Source organism: Lynx canadensis, chromosome B4, assembly GCF_007474595.2.
Source record: "Lynx canadensis isolate LIC74 chromosome B4, mLynCan4.pri.v2, whole genome shotgun sequence".
NCBI classification, from domain to species: domain Eukaryota; kingdom Metazoa; phylum Chordata; class Mammalia; order Carnivora; family Felidae; genus Lynx; species Lynx canadensis.
In genome coordinates, this window is record NC_044309.1 from 132336233 (window position 1) to 132353360 (window position 17128).

At 54.5% G+C, this 17128-nt stretch overlaps 1 protein-coding gene across 1 annotated transcript in view; it reads left to right on the forward strand.

Moving 5' to 3' along the window:
* The window catches only part of CACNA1I (calcium voltage-gated channel subunit alpha1 I), a 102638-nt gene that overhangs the window by 18062 nt on the left and 67448 nt on the right, over nt 1–17128 (forward strand). Inside the window, 2 exon segments of the mRNA XM_032594039.1 lie at nt 1913–2024; nt 3717–3850. Of these exon segments, the coding sequence (XP_032449930.1) occupies nt 1913–2024; nt 3717–3850 (246 nt within the window).

Consider the following 17128-nt stretch of genomic DNA (forward strand, 5'->3'; position numbering starts at 1 on the left):
CCGGCAGTGGCAAAATGGCTTGGAGGCAAAGCAAAGCACGCTCGGGTTTTGTCTCTCAGCTCTGCTTCCAGCTGGTGACCTTGGGCAAATCACGTTCCCCTCCGCGGCTCCGCTTCCTCGTCTTGTTGGCGGGACTGGCGATAGCGCTCAGAGAATTAAACGAGGTGACGCTCAAAGCGCTCTGATGGCGCTGGGCACACCGCGCTGGCCTGGTGATTTGCGTGGGGCAGATTGGAGGGGCAGAGGCCACAGCTGGAGGCTACCGGGGAGGCTGAGTCAGGGCCCAGGTGAGAGACAGTGGGCGTGGTCTGAGGCCTCAGGGGAGGGAGGAGAAGTCCCAGGCCGGGACAGGCCCGGAGGCCCAGAGGAGATCAGTGGCTTTGGAGTCCAGCAGGCCTGGTGTGAGTCTCAGCTCTGGTACTTCCCAGAGGCAAGGCCCCTAGTTTCTCCGAGCCTCATTTTCCTCCTCTGGAAAATGGGCCTGCTGACCTCCGTCGCTCAGGGCCCTGATGAGGAAGAGGGGGGGTGGGTTCCAGGCTTCCGGGAGATACCTGCTAAGTGCACTTTGAACTGGAAGCTGGCAGGGAGGGCAGAGGGAGCAGAGGAGGCAGCTGGAATTAGAGAAAGCATGGCAGGAAAGGGGAAGAAAAAAACCAGGGGGATGAGGGATGTTCACTGGTAATTAGAACGCTTGAACTTCAAAAAAGTTAATTAATGATGAAGCTGCTGCTGGAGCAGCGCTCAGGCTAGAAGGGGGCCCTAGCAGTGACTGCAATTAATTACAGGCTGTGGCGGGAGAGTGGCAGCGGGGTGGGGGGTGGGGGAGGAAGGAGCAGGGCTGGGCGAGGAGGGTCTGAAGGGGAGGTGGGAAGGCAGGCGGCATCCCAGGGTGAGCGAGACCCGGGGATGAGAGGGAGGCCGTTGCCAGGGAAACCAGGTCGGCTCCCATCAGGCAAGAGGTGTTCGCCCCCGCTGGGTGGGGTCTGGCCAGTGTGGCTACATCCAGCTTAGAGCAAGGGGCCAGGGTTTTCATTCGGAGACACTCCAGAATCGCTGGGTGTCAGAGCTGGCAGGGCCCACAGAGATTTAACTTATTCGCGTAACGGAGCTCCACCTAGATGCCTGTCACTGTTAGAGGTATGAATGCAAGACCCCTGTCCCCTTGGAATGGAGGTTCCAGCTGTGAATGGAGACAGCAAGCATGCCCACAAAACGACTTTGGGGGCCCTGCCCAAAGCTGGTGGCTGCAGAGTTTCTGCCCCTGGCCTGCCTGTGAAGGCTGAGCTCTACCCTCCTCGGTGCAGAGGCTGGGGAGGACCAACGCTCAGATATTCCAGAAACTGGTGATGAGTTCTAACCCCGCCCCTGGAAGAGGAGAGGACAGGGGTGTCCGGCCCATCTCAGCCACACTGGACAGGCCCTTTGGCCCCTCCAGTTCCAGGGCTAGTGGTAGATGTGGAGGAGCCATAGGTCAGGGGAGGGGAGAGGTGGTCACAGGAGGGAGGCAATGACAGTCAGAGAGAGGTGGTTAGAGGTGGAGAGGCAGGGATAATCCAGAGATGGCCTGCCAGCTGGGCCCTTGTGGACTTCTCCTTTCCTGGTCCTGAGGGGGACGCTCAGGCTGGGGCAAGGAAGTCGGGGAGGGGTCTCTCAAGCAGTAGGGTTGGTAGGGGTTGAGTTCTTTGATGGGTCTGGCACCAGCAGCCGTGTCTGTTGTGAGGTATGCAGACTGGTCTTTGGTCTCCGAGGTCTTTAAAAAAGTGGGCATTGACCCACTCAGAGGAGGCATCTGGAGGGGGAATGGGGTGTATGCCAGCGTTTGGGGTGGGTGGGGGTATTAAGTTCCAGGGTGCATTCAGCCTTCCCGTGGCTACAGTCTTGCCGACCGTTTTTTCCTTGACTCGGTGTGTACATGGTTTGAATGTGTCAGCATGCTGGTGATCCTGCTGAACTGCGTGACACTTGGCATGTACCAGCCCTGCGACGACATGGACTGCCTGTCGGACCGCTGCAAGATCCTGCAGGTGAGGCCGGCCAGCCCTGCCTGGCTTGTTCTGCCCCGCCCCCCCACGCGGCCCCGCCCCCGCCCCCGCCAGCCATGCCCCGCCCACGCACCCCGCCCCTTCCCTGCCATGCCCCGCCCACCCGCCACGCCCCACCCTGTCTGTCATGCTCAGTGGCCTGCCCTCGCTTAACTGGCTGTTTTCTTCATCACTCCCAACTGGTCTTACCCATGCCCCTTCTTGATCCTCTTTCCCCTCCGTCCCCTCCGTCCCCTACTCTACATTTTGGAGCCTCTGCCCTAGTCTAGGCTCCCATCTTCCCCCATCTAGGTGCCTCCCCAAGCCTTCTCCTGCTCTTCCCCACCCCAGACTGACCATACTGTCCCATGCCAGTAGAGCACAAGTGACCCTGACACATTGCTCCCCAGTGCTCTTGGGATAAAGGCCAAGTTCCATAACCCTCTCTCAGTGGCCCTCAGGAGCCGGCCTCCAGTGGCTCCCCTGTTTTCATCTCCGAGGTCCCAGGTGGGGGCCTTATCTTTGGTACCTGCCATGACTCTATTCGGAACTTGTCTACCTGTAGTGCAGGGTGTTAGGGTTGTACCCATTTTACAGATGGGTCTGACCATCTGTCATCATTTGTAATCATCATCCCATGGCCTCTCCCTGGGAAAGCCAGATTCCTCCTGGGAGGAATTCCTCCTGTGTTTCCACAGGACTCAGCAGTTTCAGAGCAGCCCAGGGTCTCAGAATGCCTTGGGGCACTTGTTAAGAATCCAGACCTGGCCCATCCCAAATCTGCAGATTCAGAATCTCTGGGGTGGATCTTGGGTCTGAGTGGGTGACAAGCTCCTCATGCAGCCTCAGGCCCCTGGGTGGGGTTACAAGGGGTTACAAGGGATGAGCCTCAGGCTGACTTCCCAACCAGGTGGTGAGTTCACCAAGGACCCCTTTCTATGTCGGTGACTCCCAGCCTACGTCCCAGCGCACAGTGAGTGGGCTCGTTTGTTGAAGTGAATTGACTACAGCCCTCATTGATCCTGGAAAGAGGAATTCTACTCAGACCGTGTCCTCAGGAAATATATACTCACCTGAGCCCATGCTGAGGGACACATTTGGGGGCTCCTTTCTGAACAGAGGAAGGAGCGCTGAAACCTTCCTGGAGGAAGGTGTCAAGTCTGTTTTGAGAAAGCTCCTTCCCCGTGGGCTTTGGAGTCAGATAGATCTGCATGTCAGTTCTGGTTCTGCCACTTACCTTCCACGTGACCTGGGGCAAGTCGCGGAACCTCCCTGAGTCGGTTTCCTCACCTGTAAAATGGGGCTCTCTGTGGGGTTGCTGTGAGAATTAGAAACGAGAATGAAAGTCAGCTGTCTAGCCCAGTGGTTGGCAGTTATTATTAGGGGGAGCCCTTTGCCCTGCCCTCCTGGGTCCCTTGTCAGTGTGCCTGACTTTAGGGAAAAAAGAGTGGGCTGTGTGACCTTGGGCAAGTTTATTCCCCTCTCTGGGCCTTTGTGGCCTCATGTGTGAAATGACCCCATTGGGCCAGGACCTCTGAGGTTCTCTTCCTGCCCAAGAGGAGACGTGTCCAGGTCTCTTCCAGGCCTCTCGTGTCTGTGCCTGGGTCCCTGCCTCGTACTGTGGCTCCAACCCTGTGGTCCTCCTCCACAGCCTCATCCTGTCCCTTGCTTCTTGCCTTCCTCCTGCCCCTGCAGGTCTTTGATGACTTCATCTTCGTCTTCTTTGCCATGGAGATGGTGCTGAAAATGGTGGCCCTGGGCATTTTTGGCAAGAAGTGCTACCTTGGGGACACATGGAACCGACTGGATTTCTTCATTGTCATGGCAGGGTAGGTAGCGTACCTCAGACAGCTCTTCGCCTCCGGTGCACGCCAGACATAACTGAAATATTCTGTGGGGCTTCTTGGTGACAGTAATGATGCCACATCATGTAGGGCCTTCCCGGACCCCTGGGGTGGGAGGAATGATGGCCCTTTGCCGGATGGCCTGGACAGACAGACACTCCTTCCTCCCCTCTCTGGTAAGTTGTATGTCCTCGGCACCGTCAGCTGGTACTGGGTCTGTTTTAACGCTAACTGTATGACCTTGAGAAGGCTACTTAACCTCTCTAAGCCTCAGTTTCCTCATCTGTGAAGGAGAGACAATAATTACAGCGACAGCAAAATGAGTGCCCGATCAGTGTTAGCTATTATTTTTCTTACCCTAGATCGCTCAGCAACTCAGAGACAGAGCACAGACTCGGGAAATATGTGACTCCGAACCATGGTTGCTTCTGTCAGGACACAGGCCGTGGTCAGAGAGAAGCCAGGTTACAACTTAGCCCACTTGGAGCATCTTGGACTCCGCTTTGGGCCTTGTTCCTGCTTTCTTGGGTCAGACCGGGCTGGTGGCTCTTTGTGCATTCACCCAGCGGCCAGGGGTTGGATGAGCTCTTACTAAGTGTCAGCACCATCCTAGGTATGGGGTATGAAGGACAGCAAACACAGAATAGGCCTTGTCCTTCCCAACGACTGTTTGGGGAGAGGCATCCAACAGCCGTGCACTTGTCACACACACCGGGATAAGGCCCCTGGGAAGAGCGTTGGGGTTTTCTGAGAGCACCTCTGAGCTGTGTTGGGGGCTTGGGGGCTTCAGGACTTTCCTGAGGAGCCGACACACAAGAGCTGAAGGACAAACAGGTGTTAACCGTGCCCAGTAATGGGTCATAGAGTACAACTGAGAAGCGGGAGAGACAGGAGGAGGAGAGAAGGCTGGAGGCCTGTGCGTGCATGTCAGTGTAGGTGACAGTGCGTGTATTCGTGTATGTGTGTGTGTCAGCGTGCATGCCTGCGTGCGGCTGTGTGAGATGCCATTGAGAAGGGGCAGGGAGGGAGGGCAGGCACATGGCCGAGATGGGAAGTCAGTGCCACCAAGAATATGCTAGGTGCCACAGGGATGCTCTGAGATGAAACGATTTGTCCACTAGTGTTTTAAAAAATGTTACGCATCGTCTAAACACCCTTCCCTGAGAACAGAATTCAAATGTCACAGCCACCCTGTCACTTATTTAGGCCTTGCTGGCAGCTCTGTGGGGCTCATATGGGTTCTCGTGGACCACGCCACCCCTCTGTCAAGAACTTCATTCTCCTCATTTTGGTCTGGCTGGAGGACCAGAATGCTTAAGGAGGTTTTTTTCTGAAAGACAAGGTGTTTGGACAGCGTCATTTTTCAGTCTTGCCTGTCCAAACATAGGTTCCTTTGATCTTCCTGTGTGAAGGATAGTTTTTGTCTGTTCTGGAGTCCTAATTTCTCTCCCCAGAGCCCTGCGTGTGGTCCACTCAAATCCACAAGCTAGTATTGCAGGTGAGTCTAGTTCAAGTCTATTTCTTTTTCCCGGCTTTCCCCTGCCGGAAGCTTATAGGGTGTTCTCCTTACCTTCAGAATTCAGACAGTCCACTAGGGCAAGTCTAGGTGTAGGATTGCTCCCTGCAGGGCCTTCTAGAACTGGTATTTTCCTTCCAGTCAGAAAAAAATTTCTTTTAGGGGTGCCTGACTGGTCAGTGGGTTGAGGGTCTGACTTCGGCTCAGGTCATGATCTCACGGTTCATGAGTTCCAGCCCTGCATCGGGCTCTGTGCTGACAGCTCGGAGCCTGGAGCCTGCTTCAGATTCTGTGTCTCCTTCTCTCTCTGCCCCTCCCCTGCACTCTGTCTCTTTCTCTCTCTCTGTCTCAAAAATAAATACACATTAAAAAAATTAAAAAAAAAAAAAAAAGAAAAGGGGCGCCTGGGCGGCTCAGTCGGTTGAGCGTCCGATTTCGGCTCCAGTCATGATCTCGCAGTCTGTGAGTTCAAGTCCCACGTCGGGCTCTGTGCTGATGGCTCAGAGCCTGGAGCCTGCTTTGATTCTGTGTCTCCCTCTCTCTCTGACTCTCCCCCGTTCATGTTCTGTCTCTCTCTGTCTCAAAAATAAATAAACGGTAAAAAAAAAATTAAAAAAAAAAAGAAAAAAATTTCTTTTATTGTTTCTTTGGTTATTGCCCATTCTTCTCTGCAGCCTCCTGGATTTCCCATTAACTGGATATTTCCCCACTCTATCTTCTCTGCATTCTCTCCCCTTTCTCTCGAAGATTTCCTCTGTACTAGAAGAGAATTCCTTGACTTGTCTTCTGAATCACTAACGGTGTCCTTTCCTCCAGTTACTGCCCCGTCTGGAATTGTTCCTTTCCTCTGCATCTTGTTAATTCCCAAGATCGTTTCTCGTTTTGGGGTTCTCATTTTTCAGAGCAGCTTAGACCTGTTCTTGTTTTATGGATGCCATAGTCACTCGACTCTCCTTATGGATATTAATTAGGTTTCTTAACAGTCCTTTCCTGACTGTGAAGTCAAAGTGTAATTTCCAAAGAGTTAAACAAAAAATGACTCGCACACAAATCTTAAATTTTTTTTTTTTCAACGTTTATTTATTTTTGGGACAGAGAGAGACAGAGCATGAACGGGGGAGGGGCAGAGAGAGAGGGAGACACAGAATCGGAAACAGGCTCCAGGCTCTGAGCCATCAGCCCAGAGCCCGACGCGGGGCTCGAACTCACGGACCGCGAGATCGTGACCTGGCTGAAGTCTGACGCTTAACTGACTGCGCCACCCAGGCGCCCCAGACTCGCACACAAATCTTAAAAGGCACGTGATTTACTCACCTCATTAATGAGGAACCAGTAGGATGGTAATCGGCAGAATTAGGAAAATAGGCATTGGAGAGAGAAGGTGGGGATAAGAGAATTAGGTCAGAAGCAAAGCTGGTTAACAGGCTACAGGGTCATAAAGCCATAACTTTGGGGGTTATCCTTTCTAATGCACAGAAATCACTTACGAAAATCTGCAGGTTAACATGTAATTTCACAACAGCAAGACCTTTAGTTAACAGTAAATAGTGACTCAAACAAAGGTATCTTCCCCTGGATCATGAAATAATCCTTAGATGGGTCTGTTAAATAACGCTCCAAAATGACATTGTGAGAAATATTGCCCTCCCACTGCCTTATTTCCAAGTTTTAGGACAATTTTTCTTTTCTTTAAAAAAATTTTTTTTTCAATGTTTATTTATTTTTGAGAGACAGAGCGTGAGCGGGAGAGGGGCAGAGAGAGGGGGAGACACAGAATCCAAAGCAGGCTGCGGGCTCCGAGCGGTCAGCACAGAGCCCGATGCGGGGCTCGAACTCACGAACCGTGAGATCATGACCTGAGCCGAAGTCGGACGCTTAACCGACGGAGCCACCCAGGCGCCCCGAGGACAGTTTTTCTTGACTCGTGTTTCGGGGAAGTCCTTTGTTTTGCTGGTTCCGTTCACTGCCTCCTATGAGCACCCCCACCCTGCCCTTTTGACTTGAAGAGTCTCTGTTGCTTACCGCTTCCCCCGTCTGCTCATATTTATAAATTAAGACAACGAAGGTCGAGCACAGTGAGGAGCGCCAAGGTCTGTTTGGTATCTTCTCGTGGTCCTTGGGTGAGGTTCACAGGCCAGCCCCCTCCTGGGGGCAAGGGAGAGCGGTGCGCATGTGCAGTCCCATAGGGCCCCGTGCCTGGTTTCATGCTCTGTTCTCACCGTTTTGAAATTCTCAACAAGTTCCGAATGAGGCCCTGCATTTACATTTAGCACTGGGACCCACAAATTATGTAGCTGGTCCTGGCTCGGGGGCAGGTTCAATGGGAGACTTCTTTGCTAGGGTCATGAACACATTCAGGTGACTCAGACCTGTCTTATTCTCGAGGTCCTCCTTGTCCTTTGTGCCTAGGGATGGTGTGGGTGCAGAGGGCAGGATGGGAAGCCACGACCTGAGGCTCCAGAGCCCAGCCCCCCAGCCCCAGCCCCAGCCCAGCCTGGGGCTATAAATGTTCTGTTTCCCAAGTAACAAGCCTGACATCCCAATCCCAAAGACGTTTTCTTCCTTCCTGCTCCTCCCCTTCCCCAAATTACTGCCTCCTTTTTCAAGCTGTGGAGGAGACAGAATCTCCACGCTGGAAGGTTCCTTAGAGGTCAGAGCCTTCATCTCCATATCCAATCAGCCTCTGCTTGCATGCTGCCGCCGTGGGGAACTCACATGGCAGCCGATCCCAAATAGCGATCTAGCACGCCTGATGTGCTAGAAAATTCTTTCTTTCACTGAACTGAATTTGTCTTCCTGTAGCTCCCATCTGATGAGAGCATTCATTCACTTATTCCTCTACAGAAATTAGCATTTATTGAGCACCTACTATATGCCAGGCCTTGTGCTGGGCAGTGGGGGGCCACGAGATGAACGAGATATGCCATTGTGATCTCATGGTTTAGAAAACAGATATAAACCCAAGAATGCAATATAAATCCTAAATTGGGATCGATGCTGCTGCAAAGAATTGTAGAGAACCATGGGGTCATGGAGCAGGGACCTGATTTACGCAGGGGTCAGCGTATGCCTTCCTGAAGAAGAGAGGCCTGGGCAGTGAGTAAGAGCTGAACAGGCCGAGGACGGGGGAAGGGTATCTTGGGTAGAGGGGACAGCACGCAGAGGGCCTCGGGCTGTTGGGGAAGGGGCGTGAGGGGGGATGTTGGAGCCTAGGGCTCCTGGGGGGGAGGTGGGTGCTGGAAGATGAGGGCAGAGAGGGGGGCAGGGGCCCGATCGCACAGGGGTCCCAGAGCCTGCGGGCAGGGGCATCTCTGTCATGACAGACTCATGACAGTCCTGCAGAATTTGGAAGGCAGCTCCTTTCCCCGTCGAGTCTCACTTTCCTTCATGTGAAATGTGCCCAACACCTGCCACCATTTGTCAAAGAACAGATGAGGCAGCTTCACCTGCTGGCATCACATCAGGCTGTTGTGGTGCCCGGGGGTGGGGGTGGGGGAGCAGGTCCCCAACCTCCCAGCGATGACTCATGGGGCGGAGAGAATGGGCTGCCCTTGTCCCAGTGCCATGTGGTGACCCGTTGAGCGGCTGTGCTCCCTGCCACCCCCTGGTTGTGTTCACTTTCCGAGCCAGGTCTCTCTCACCCGGGAACTAAAAACAGGTTTTTGTTTTTGTTTTTTAAGTTTGTTTATTTATTTTGAGAGAGAGCACGCGCGCGCGTGCACAAGAGCAGGGGAGGGGCACAGAGAAAGAGAGAGAACCCCAAGCAGGCTCTGCACCATCGGTGCAGAGCCGGATGCAGGGCTCGTTGCCCCCACTGCGAGATCATGACCTGAGCTGAAGTCGAGAGTTGGACGCTCAACCAACTGAACCACCCGGGCACCCCACAGTTGACCTTTTTTTTAACCCAAGTACCAAACTTTGCATTTATTGCTATTACTTTTATCTTGCAATGATCTCTTGGAGTCCTGATTCGGTTGCTCCTTATATTTGCTTCCTGTGCTTGGGCAGCCCTGGGCAGCGGGGTCCTGTGGCACCTCGCCGGAGACTCTTCCAGCGTGAGAAACCTCCAGTAATCATTGGATAAAGTTTAACCCTCCTCACCGTCTTATTTAAGCTACGCTCTTCTGCTTCTGTCCATTAGGAGGTCATGAAATATCCAATGGCGTTTTGTTGAACTTGAGAGATCGTCTCTCTCCCTTGGTGTATTATGCTGGTAATTTTGCCTCCTCCCCTGACATGAGTGGCCACTGCCAGAGGGCCTGAGCACTTCTGTTAAAGGCTTCCCCGAGAATTCTGATGATGATTCTCTTAGGTGAAGCAGGGCCAGAGGACTGGGCCACAGCGACCTCTCTGAGGCTGAGCCAGAGCCTTGCCAAGGGCATGGCTGGGTGGCTGACGTGGGCCCCGCCTCGCATGAGTGCAGGGAACAGGAGCCGCCTTGAGCCTGAAAGCCCTTGAAAGCTTCTAACTATGACGGCCTCTCTCCCAGAGAGAGCCTCGGTGTGGAAAATGGAGCCGCTAAGGGATGAGGAGGAACGCACCAGGAAGGGGCGACTACCCCACTCCTCAGACACGTGCACAGCCTCGCGCCCCTTCTCAGTGTTCCTCAAAATTCAAGGGGCAGCAGGATCTCTGGGAGTACATGTTAAAATGCAGATTCCTGCGGGACGCCTGGGTGGCTCAGTCGCTTAAGCCTCCGGCTTCAGCTCCGGTCACGATCTCGCGGTCCAGGAGTTTGGGCCCCGTGTCGGGTTCTGTGCTGACAGCTCAGAGCCTGGAGCCCGCTTCGGATTCTGTGCCTCCCTCTCTCTCTGCCCCTCCCCCGCTCATGCTCTGTCTTTCTCTCTCTAAAATATATAAACATTAAAAAAATTCAGATTCCTGGGCCTCACCCTGGGGATCCAGACCCAGGAATATGGGGGGCCTAGGAATTTGCATTTTAGCTAAATGCCCAGGTGGCCCTGAGGCAGGTGCTCTCGTTATGTGACCCTCAAGATGCTCTTGATTGGACGCCCTCCAGGTGGAGAGGACGGTTCCCAGTTCTGGGAGCCATAGGAAGGGGAAGAAGCACGAGAGGGCCAGGATCTGAAATAATTCTCATGACAAGTAGACGTACTTCATGAACAGGACCATGAGGACTCCCCCTCAGAATTTCTGTCATCAGTAAAAATACCAGCACAAATAGCAATAATGTCAGTCATTCAGCACCTCCGCCAGGGAGTGAGGAGAGGCTGGCTCGGAGTCTATCATACCCTGGGAACCTCTTCTCTTGAGTGAGTGAGCGCAGCACGGGGAACAGCTTCCCCACCCTGACTTTTACGGGCTCTTGGGAAACAAAACGTCAATAAGAATTGTTCCTCAACCCCGGACTAGAGCTTTCTAAAAAGAGCAGGCAGGCGCGTCCCCTCTGCAGTTGCTCGCTGAGAGTTCCTTTTGTCCAAAGTGCCTGTCGGTGGTTCTGTAGAAAGCAAAGGGAATGGAATCCTTCTAGACTTTATCCAGGGGTGTGAGAAAAAATAAAAGCATCTGCTGTTTGCTGAGTACTCACTGGGGGCCCAAGCTGTGCATGATCTGGTTTACTCTTCACACTAGCTCTCTGAGCGGCAGACTGTGGTCAGTTCCATTTCGCAGATGAGGCACGGTAACAGGGAGTGACCTCCTCAAGGTCGCAAGCTGGTAAGGGGAAGAGCCAGGAGGTGAACCCAGGGAGCTTGGCTCCACGGGCTGGGATTGAGTCCTGGTTCCGCGTGGCTTGCCGGGATGCATTTGACTGCACGTAGCAGAAAAGTCGACCAGCCGTGGCTTGAGCAAGTCCTGGGGTGTTTTTTCCAACGTGACACGAAGTTCTGAGGTCGGTGGGTGCTGATGGCGGCTCTGTGACGTGGGGGCTGACGTCCGTGATTTTCCGGGCCTTTCTTTCATGGGCGCAAGGCGGCTGCTGAGGCTGTGAACCTCGTGTCTGCGCCGAAGGAGGGAAGGATGAAGGGAGACAAGGCTATGTCGGCCACGCCTGTCCACTTGGATCAGGAAGATAACATTTTCTTCCCTAGATCTTTCCCCCGTGCCGGCATGCTTGATCAGAACTGGGTCTCGTGGCCATCCTTCGCTGCGGGGGAAGCTAGGAAAATAGAAAACATCGCTGAATTTGGCTCAGGCAACCAAGAATTGTTCCCTGGGGCCAGGCAGGATTGGAAGAAGAGAGAAAGCACATTATGTGGGCAACTTTCAGAGCGTACCACATTCCTCAACTAGGGCCCGAGTTTCTTTGTTTGCTCTTGGCTCTAAAGTCAAATACCAACCCCATGCAAGCTGTGCAGAGGCCTGTCCCCGCTAGCAGATCGGGCTGTGGTTATGGGTGTCAGAATGTCATCATTGTGGCTGTTTCCAGAAGCCTTTGGAGCTGGCCTCCCTCCTCCATGACTCTATGCGCATCATCTGTGAGTCAGGGAAGCACTCCATGTGTTGGCAGGGCCAGGGCACATCTTTACATCCTGATTTATCCTGGGCTCTACAGGTCTGTCTGCTCCCAGCACTGGGTGCTCTGAGGGCAAGGCTGAGGCTGACTCATCATCGCGGAGTCCCCAGAGCTTGGCTCTGGGCCAGCGTGGAGGGGGAGTCTCCATGACATGTTTGTTTGGAATCTGTCGTGCCCAGGCACCGTGGAGCTGGGGGCGAGGGTATCCGGGGCCACTTTTGTGAAGCTGAACTGGCGTCGGGTGGGCGTGGATCTGAGAAGATTCCAGTGGGAACCTCGGGGTGGATGGTTTTCTTATTTGCTTGTGGAGTAGAGTGGATGAGAGCCATGATAACCACGCAGGTTTGTTTCCATGGAAACAGGATGCTACGTGCCATGAGGGGTGAGGGGTAGAGAGATTCTCTGGCTACAGGCTGACAAGCCAGACGCCAGTCAGTCATGAATCAGGAAGGGTTCTGTCAGTTATATGGGGCAGGAACCTGCCGATCCTGGTTTAAGGGAGTTTATCATTTCCTTTACTCAAAGCCCAGGGGTCTCTGGCTTCAGGGCCCATTTGATCCAGAATCCTGGAAGATGTCACTAGACAGTGTGTCCTCCCATCCTACAGCTCTGCTCGTTATTCTGTGCCGACATACATCCCGGCAGCCTTCCTCCTGGGTTGCGGGTGGCAGAGGTCAGCCCAGGGCTCACAGGCTACTCTCTTGGGAGTCACCAGAAAGACCCCTGCCCTTTCACAGCCACTCCCCAATGAGTGCGGAACGTAGCTTCCTTGGCTTGGATTGGCTGGCGTGGGTCATGTGCTCATCCCTGAACCAATCACTGCGGCCGGAACGGGGCTGTGCTCTGATTGGCCAGACCTAGGTCTGGGCGTACCCCTGGCGTGAATGCGAGTTCAGGGTCTTCCGTGGCGTGTGGCCCGAGGTTGGAGAGGTTAGGTGTGCAAAATGCGGGGCCTGTTACCGTGAGAGCAGAGGAGAGCAGAGAAGGGAGAAGGGCAGGAGCAGAAATCGGCACTGGTCACTAATTTTCCAGAACTAATATTTACTGATGGTGCTGTGCTCTCTTACATCCTCACAATCCCGAGAAATTGATGATGGTGGTTAGGGGCGTGGTGGTGGTGGTGGTGAACCCCCTGTTGCAGATATGGGCGTGGAGGTTCAGAGAGATCAGCAGCCTGTCCCACGTCACACAGCTTACATGGGCCAGATCTGGCATGTGCTCACCTACGGCCGGCCCCAGAACCCACGCTGGCTCACAGCATGAGGGGTTTTACCTTTTCAGAGGCCAAAATATTCCAGTTGGTCCGCCCCTGGGGACCTGGACAACGTCACCAGCCCTCAGAAGGCCGCCGGGTGAGTCCTCTGAGAGGGACATGTACCCCCCAAACTCTGGTAGAGCCCAGTGTCTCTTCCCAGCGGCCAAGTCCACCTGCCACGGTGCCCAGACCGGTGTAGCTGTGCTAAATTTCATGAAGCAGACGTCATGAGGCGTATTTGGGACCTATACTTAAACGTGATGTGTTATTGTTTATCTGAAGTTCAAATCAACTGAGAATCCTGTGTTTATCTGACACCTCCACCCAGAGATGAAGTCACTGGAGTGTTGTCACCTGAGTGGAGCCTTGTCAAGCGAAGACCTGGGGTCTCCTGCTGCTGCAGTCCCCAGAGTTGCCCTGAATCCCACCCTCCTGGGGTGTCTCTGCAGCCTTTCCTCTGACTTTGTGGCCCCAGATCTTTCCTTTGTTCTGAACTCGGCCCGAGTTGGTTTCAGAGCATCAGTTTCTTTAACAGTCAAATGGGCTTAATAACCCCTGTACTTCTGGTTCCATAGGATGTGTGTGAGGATTTATGGGTGACGGTGACCCATAAATCAGAAAGTGCTGGTCAAGGTCAAGGGCTAATGTTATCGCTCCTCAATTCCCTCTTTCCGGTATCTCCTCCCTCCCTGCCTCCGCTGAACACCTACTGTGTGCTAGGTGGTGGGGTTGTGGCGTAGGCTGGCCGTCGAGTTACCCACTAGTACAAGCCTGAATCATCACAGAGCTGCCTCCTGACAGATGAGCTGCCATTTCCGGCATCTCAGTTTCCTTCCCATTAGCTACATCCTAAATTACATTTTAAGAAAGCCCCCGTGGGTCCCTTGCAAAGATTGAGGAAACACCCTATTTTTATCAGCGGCACACAGAAACCATCTTCTGGGAGGGGTTATTTCCTGGAAAGACGTTACGTCTCAGTCATTTCATGTTGCTTCTTGTCAGCTCCGAGCCTTTTTTTTTTTTTCTTTTTTCTGATCTTGTCCCTCAAGTTATTCGTTTGACAAGCTGGTACAGGGAGCCCGCCTCTAAGCCGGGCCCTGGGCTGGACACTGGGGACGCAGCTGGGACTCCGATCCAGCCCCTGCCCCGAGGAACAGGGACACGTCAGAGCACACCTCAGAGCCAGAGGTGCCCTGACCGACGCAGGGTGGGACACAAGGCGGGCGAGCCCAATTCTGCCCAGGGGTGGGATCTGGAAGGCACGGGAAGGTGCACCAGGTAGAAAGACTGGCGAACGCCTGGCAAGGGCAATGTTGCACTCTGGGAACACGCGATGTTCAGGTGTTCCTGGAATGCAGGCCACGTGGCGGACGGCGCCGGGGTCCTGCCAGAGCTTCCGGAGGCCCGTGCTGCCCGGGCTTTCTCAGGCAGGAGGTGGGATTCAGGGGGTGCGGTTTGAGCAGGCACATGCGATTCGTGGGCAAGCGCGAGCTGAGGCAGCACATGAGGCTGTGATATAATAGCGGCTGACTCTTCTTTGACTCCTACGTGGGCCAGGCCCTGTTCTCAGCACTGAATCCGCGTAGGAACCCGTTTCCTGCTCCTCACGGCCCTGGGAGGTCGGTTCAGTGACTTGCCCAGGGTCACACGGTATGCTAGCGGCAGAGCTGGGGACGGGATCCAGGCTCCGCGCTTTAACCACTGGGTAAGCCTGCCCACAGGGATGCTGGCCCTATTCCATGTCCTGCCATGTGTGTTGTGCTCACCGGCCGCCTGACCAGCTGAGGAGGGTGTCGCGAGCCAGAAGGCGGCTGGCCTGATGCCTGGTGAGCCGGAGGGTAAGCTGGGCAGGGCTTCCGGATCCCCTGCCCTCTGGCTGTGTGAGCTGGGTTCTTTGGGAGCCTCAGCTGATGGGCCATAATGGGCCGCAATCCCCCCACCAGAAGGTATGTAAAGTGCTCGGCACGTGTGAATGCTGAGGAAAACCTTGTCAGTCAGCCAGGACGCTGAGTTCCCAGTGACAGAAACCCGAGGCAAACGGGGCCCAAGCCCCAAAGGGAGTGTATTGGCTGACAGAACCGGAAAAAGCAGAGGGCAGATCTGGGATTCAGATAGAGAGAGTGCTCGAACCATATGGCCAGGATCCTGCCTCTCTCCAGCTCTGGACTCAGCCGCCTTTTGTGTTGGTAGAATTCTGAGGCCACCACGGAGGCAAGATGGCCCTTAGCGCCTTAGGGTTTCCAGGCGGCGGCTTAGCCAAGGAGAGCCCTCTTCCCTATAGTCCCAGCTCAAGGGCTGGCCTGCCGCCCATCGCCCACCTGGGGTCACATGCCCGTCTGGAACTGATCACAGTGGCTGGGGGCGGGGCGGGGCAGGGCGGGGGGGGGGAGGGGGAGATCCTGTGCAGTGGTTGACCAGGCCCGGGGCTCTGGGCCTCTCTTGGGAGGCAGGGGATCTGGGAGTGGGGGAGGGAGGGCGCCTCAGCAGGAATCAGTAAGGGTGTACCAGCCCGCTCTGGCATGGCCACCCCTGAGCCCCTCTCCTCAAGGACGGCCCTGGAACTGGGTTCAGCTACTCCCCTCCTGGGGTGATGTCAGGACAAAAGTGTTCGCTTTAAAGCTAAATTACTTACCTAATTAGGCGCTTGGGAGCTGGCAGGAGGTAGTGGGGGTTTTTGTTGATTTTTTTTTTTTTAGACTTTTAGCACCGAAGCTGCGTGATAAAGTAACTGTGTAATTAGAAATTAATTTCTCGCTCTCGTAAGTGATGTCTTACTTGGGGCCCGAAGGAAGTCAGCCCAATGGTTATTCACCCATAGAGCGACCCCTCTTCACCTTCTTTTTTGGAGGGGGGGGTCCCCCACAGCTGTCATCCAGGGTGGGAGGCGGTAGCTTCTTCTGTCACGGGTGGTGCTCATGCTAAGTAGATCCCTGAGTGCCTACTGGGTGCTGTGTGGGGCTGGTGCGGGGGTGCGTCTGAGGGGGGGTGCGTGGCCAGCATTCAACCTGTCTGTGGGAATGCTGCAGCGCCCCTCCCCCGCCTCCCTGCTGTCTCTGGTCCCGTTCTGAGGCCCGCTCCACAGTCTCTCAGGGGGTCCCGATTGTGCCCCCATTCTCCACAGCAGTAGCCGGCTCACCAACAGCCCCTCGTTGGCTTTTCTCAGTTTCCACTCCCTCGACACACTCCCCGGGATCACCTCCTGAGTTCTTGGCTCGGGATCTGCTTCCGGGGAACCCATGTTAGGCAGGAGATGTGAACAGACTGTGGAGTAAGTCAGAGCAGACGGGGTGAATTCAGCCTTTGGTGCAGGGAAGGGCTGAGCAGAGGCTCCGTGGAGGAGACGGTCTTGAAGGGAGGCTGAGAGCAAGGGGAAGGGGCACCGAGCAAAGGAAAGGGGGGCAAGAATGGCGTGTATTTGGGGAGCTTGATAGGCCGCAGATGTGCAGAGGAGGAGCAGGGGTTGGGGGGAGGGGAAGGCCAGACCGGAGGGCCTTGTAGGCCACGGTCAGGGGCTTAGACTTTGTTCCGATGGCAGTGGGGAGCCATGGAGGGTTTAAGTTGGGGAGGGACACAGCTAGATTTGAGTTTTAGGAAGTTTTGGCTGACTGAAGAAGGAGTGTGGGAGGAAGAAGCAGGAGACAGGAGAACAGTCAGGAGGCTGCTCAAGCTGTCAGGAGAAAAGGATGGTCATGGGACTAGGGCAGGGGTCAGGGAGCTGTGAGCAGACTGTCCCAAGTTGGGGCACAGCGTTACTGTCAGGACAGCACAGTTCCCAGGGCATAGAATTAAACCCACAGTTCCACCCTTGCAACTCTGCGCATCTCTCCCCATCCTTGTCCGGTGTCCCCCTTTCTATCCTCTTTCTCTCAAAGAAGAGTGAGAACTATTAGATTCTTCACTGTGCACCTACTATGTGTTCTTTATCACTGGATGCATTTATACCCTGTCTTGTTTCCCAGACGGGGGATGCAGGTGCAATATTACACCCCCCAGGTAGATATATAGAAGAGAGAGTTA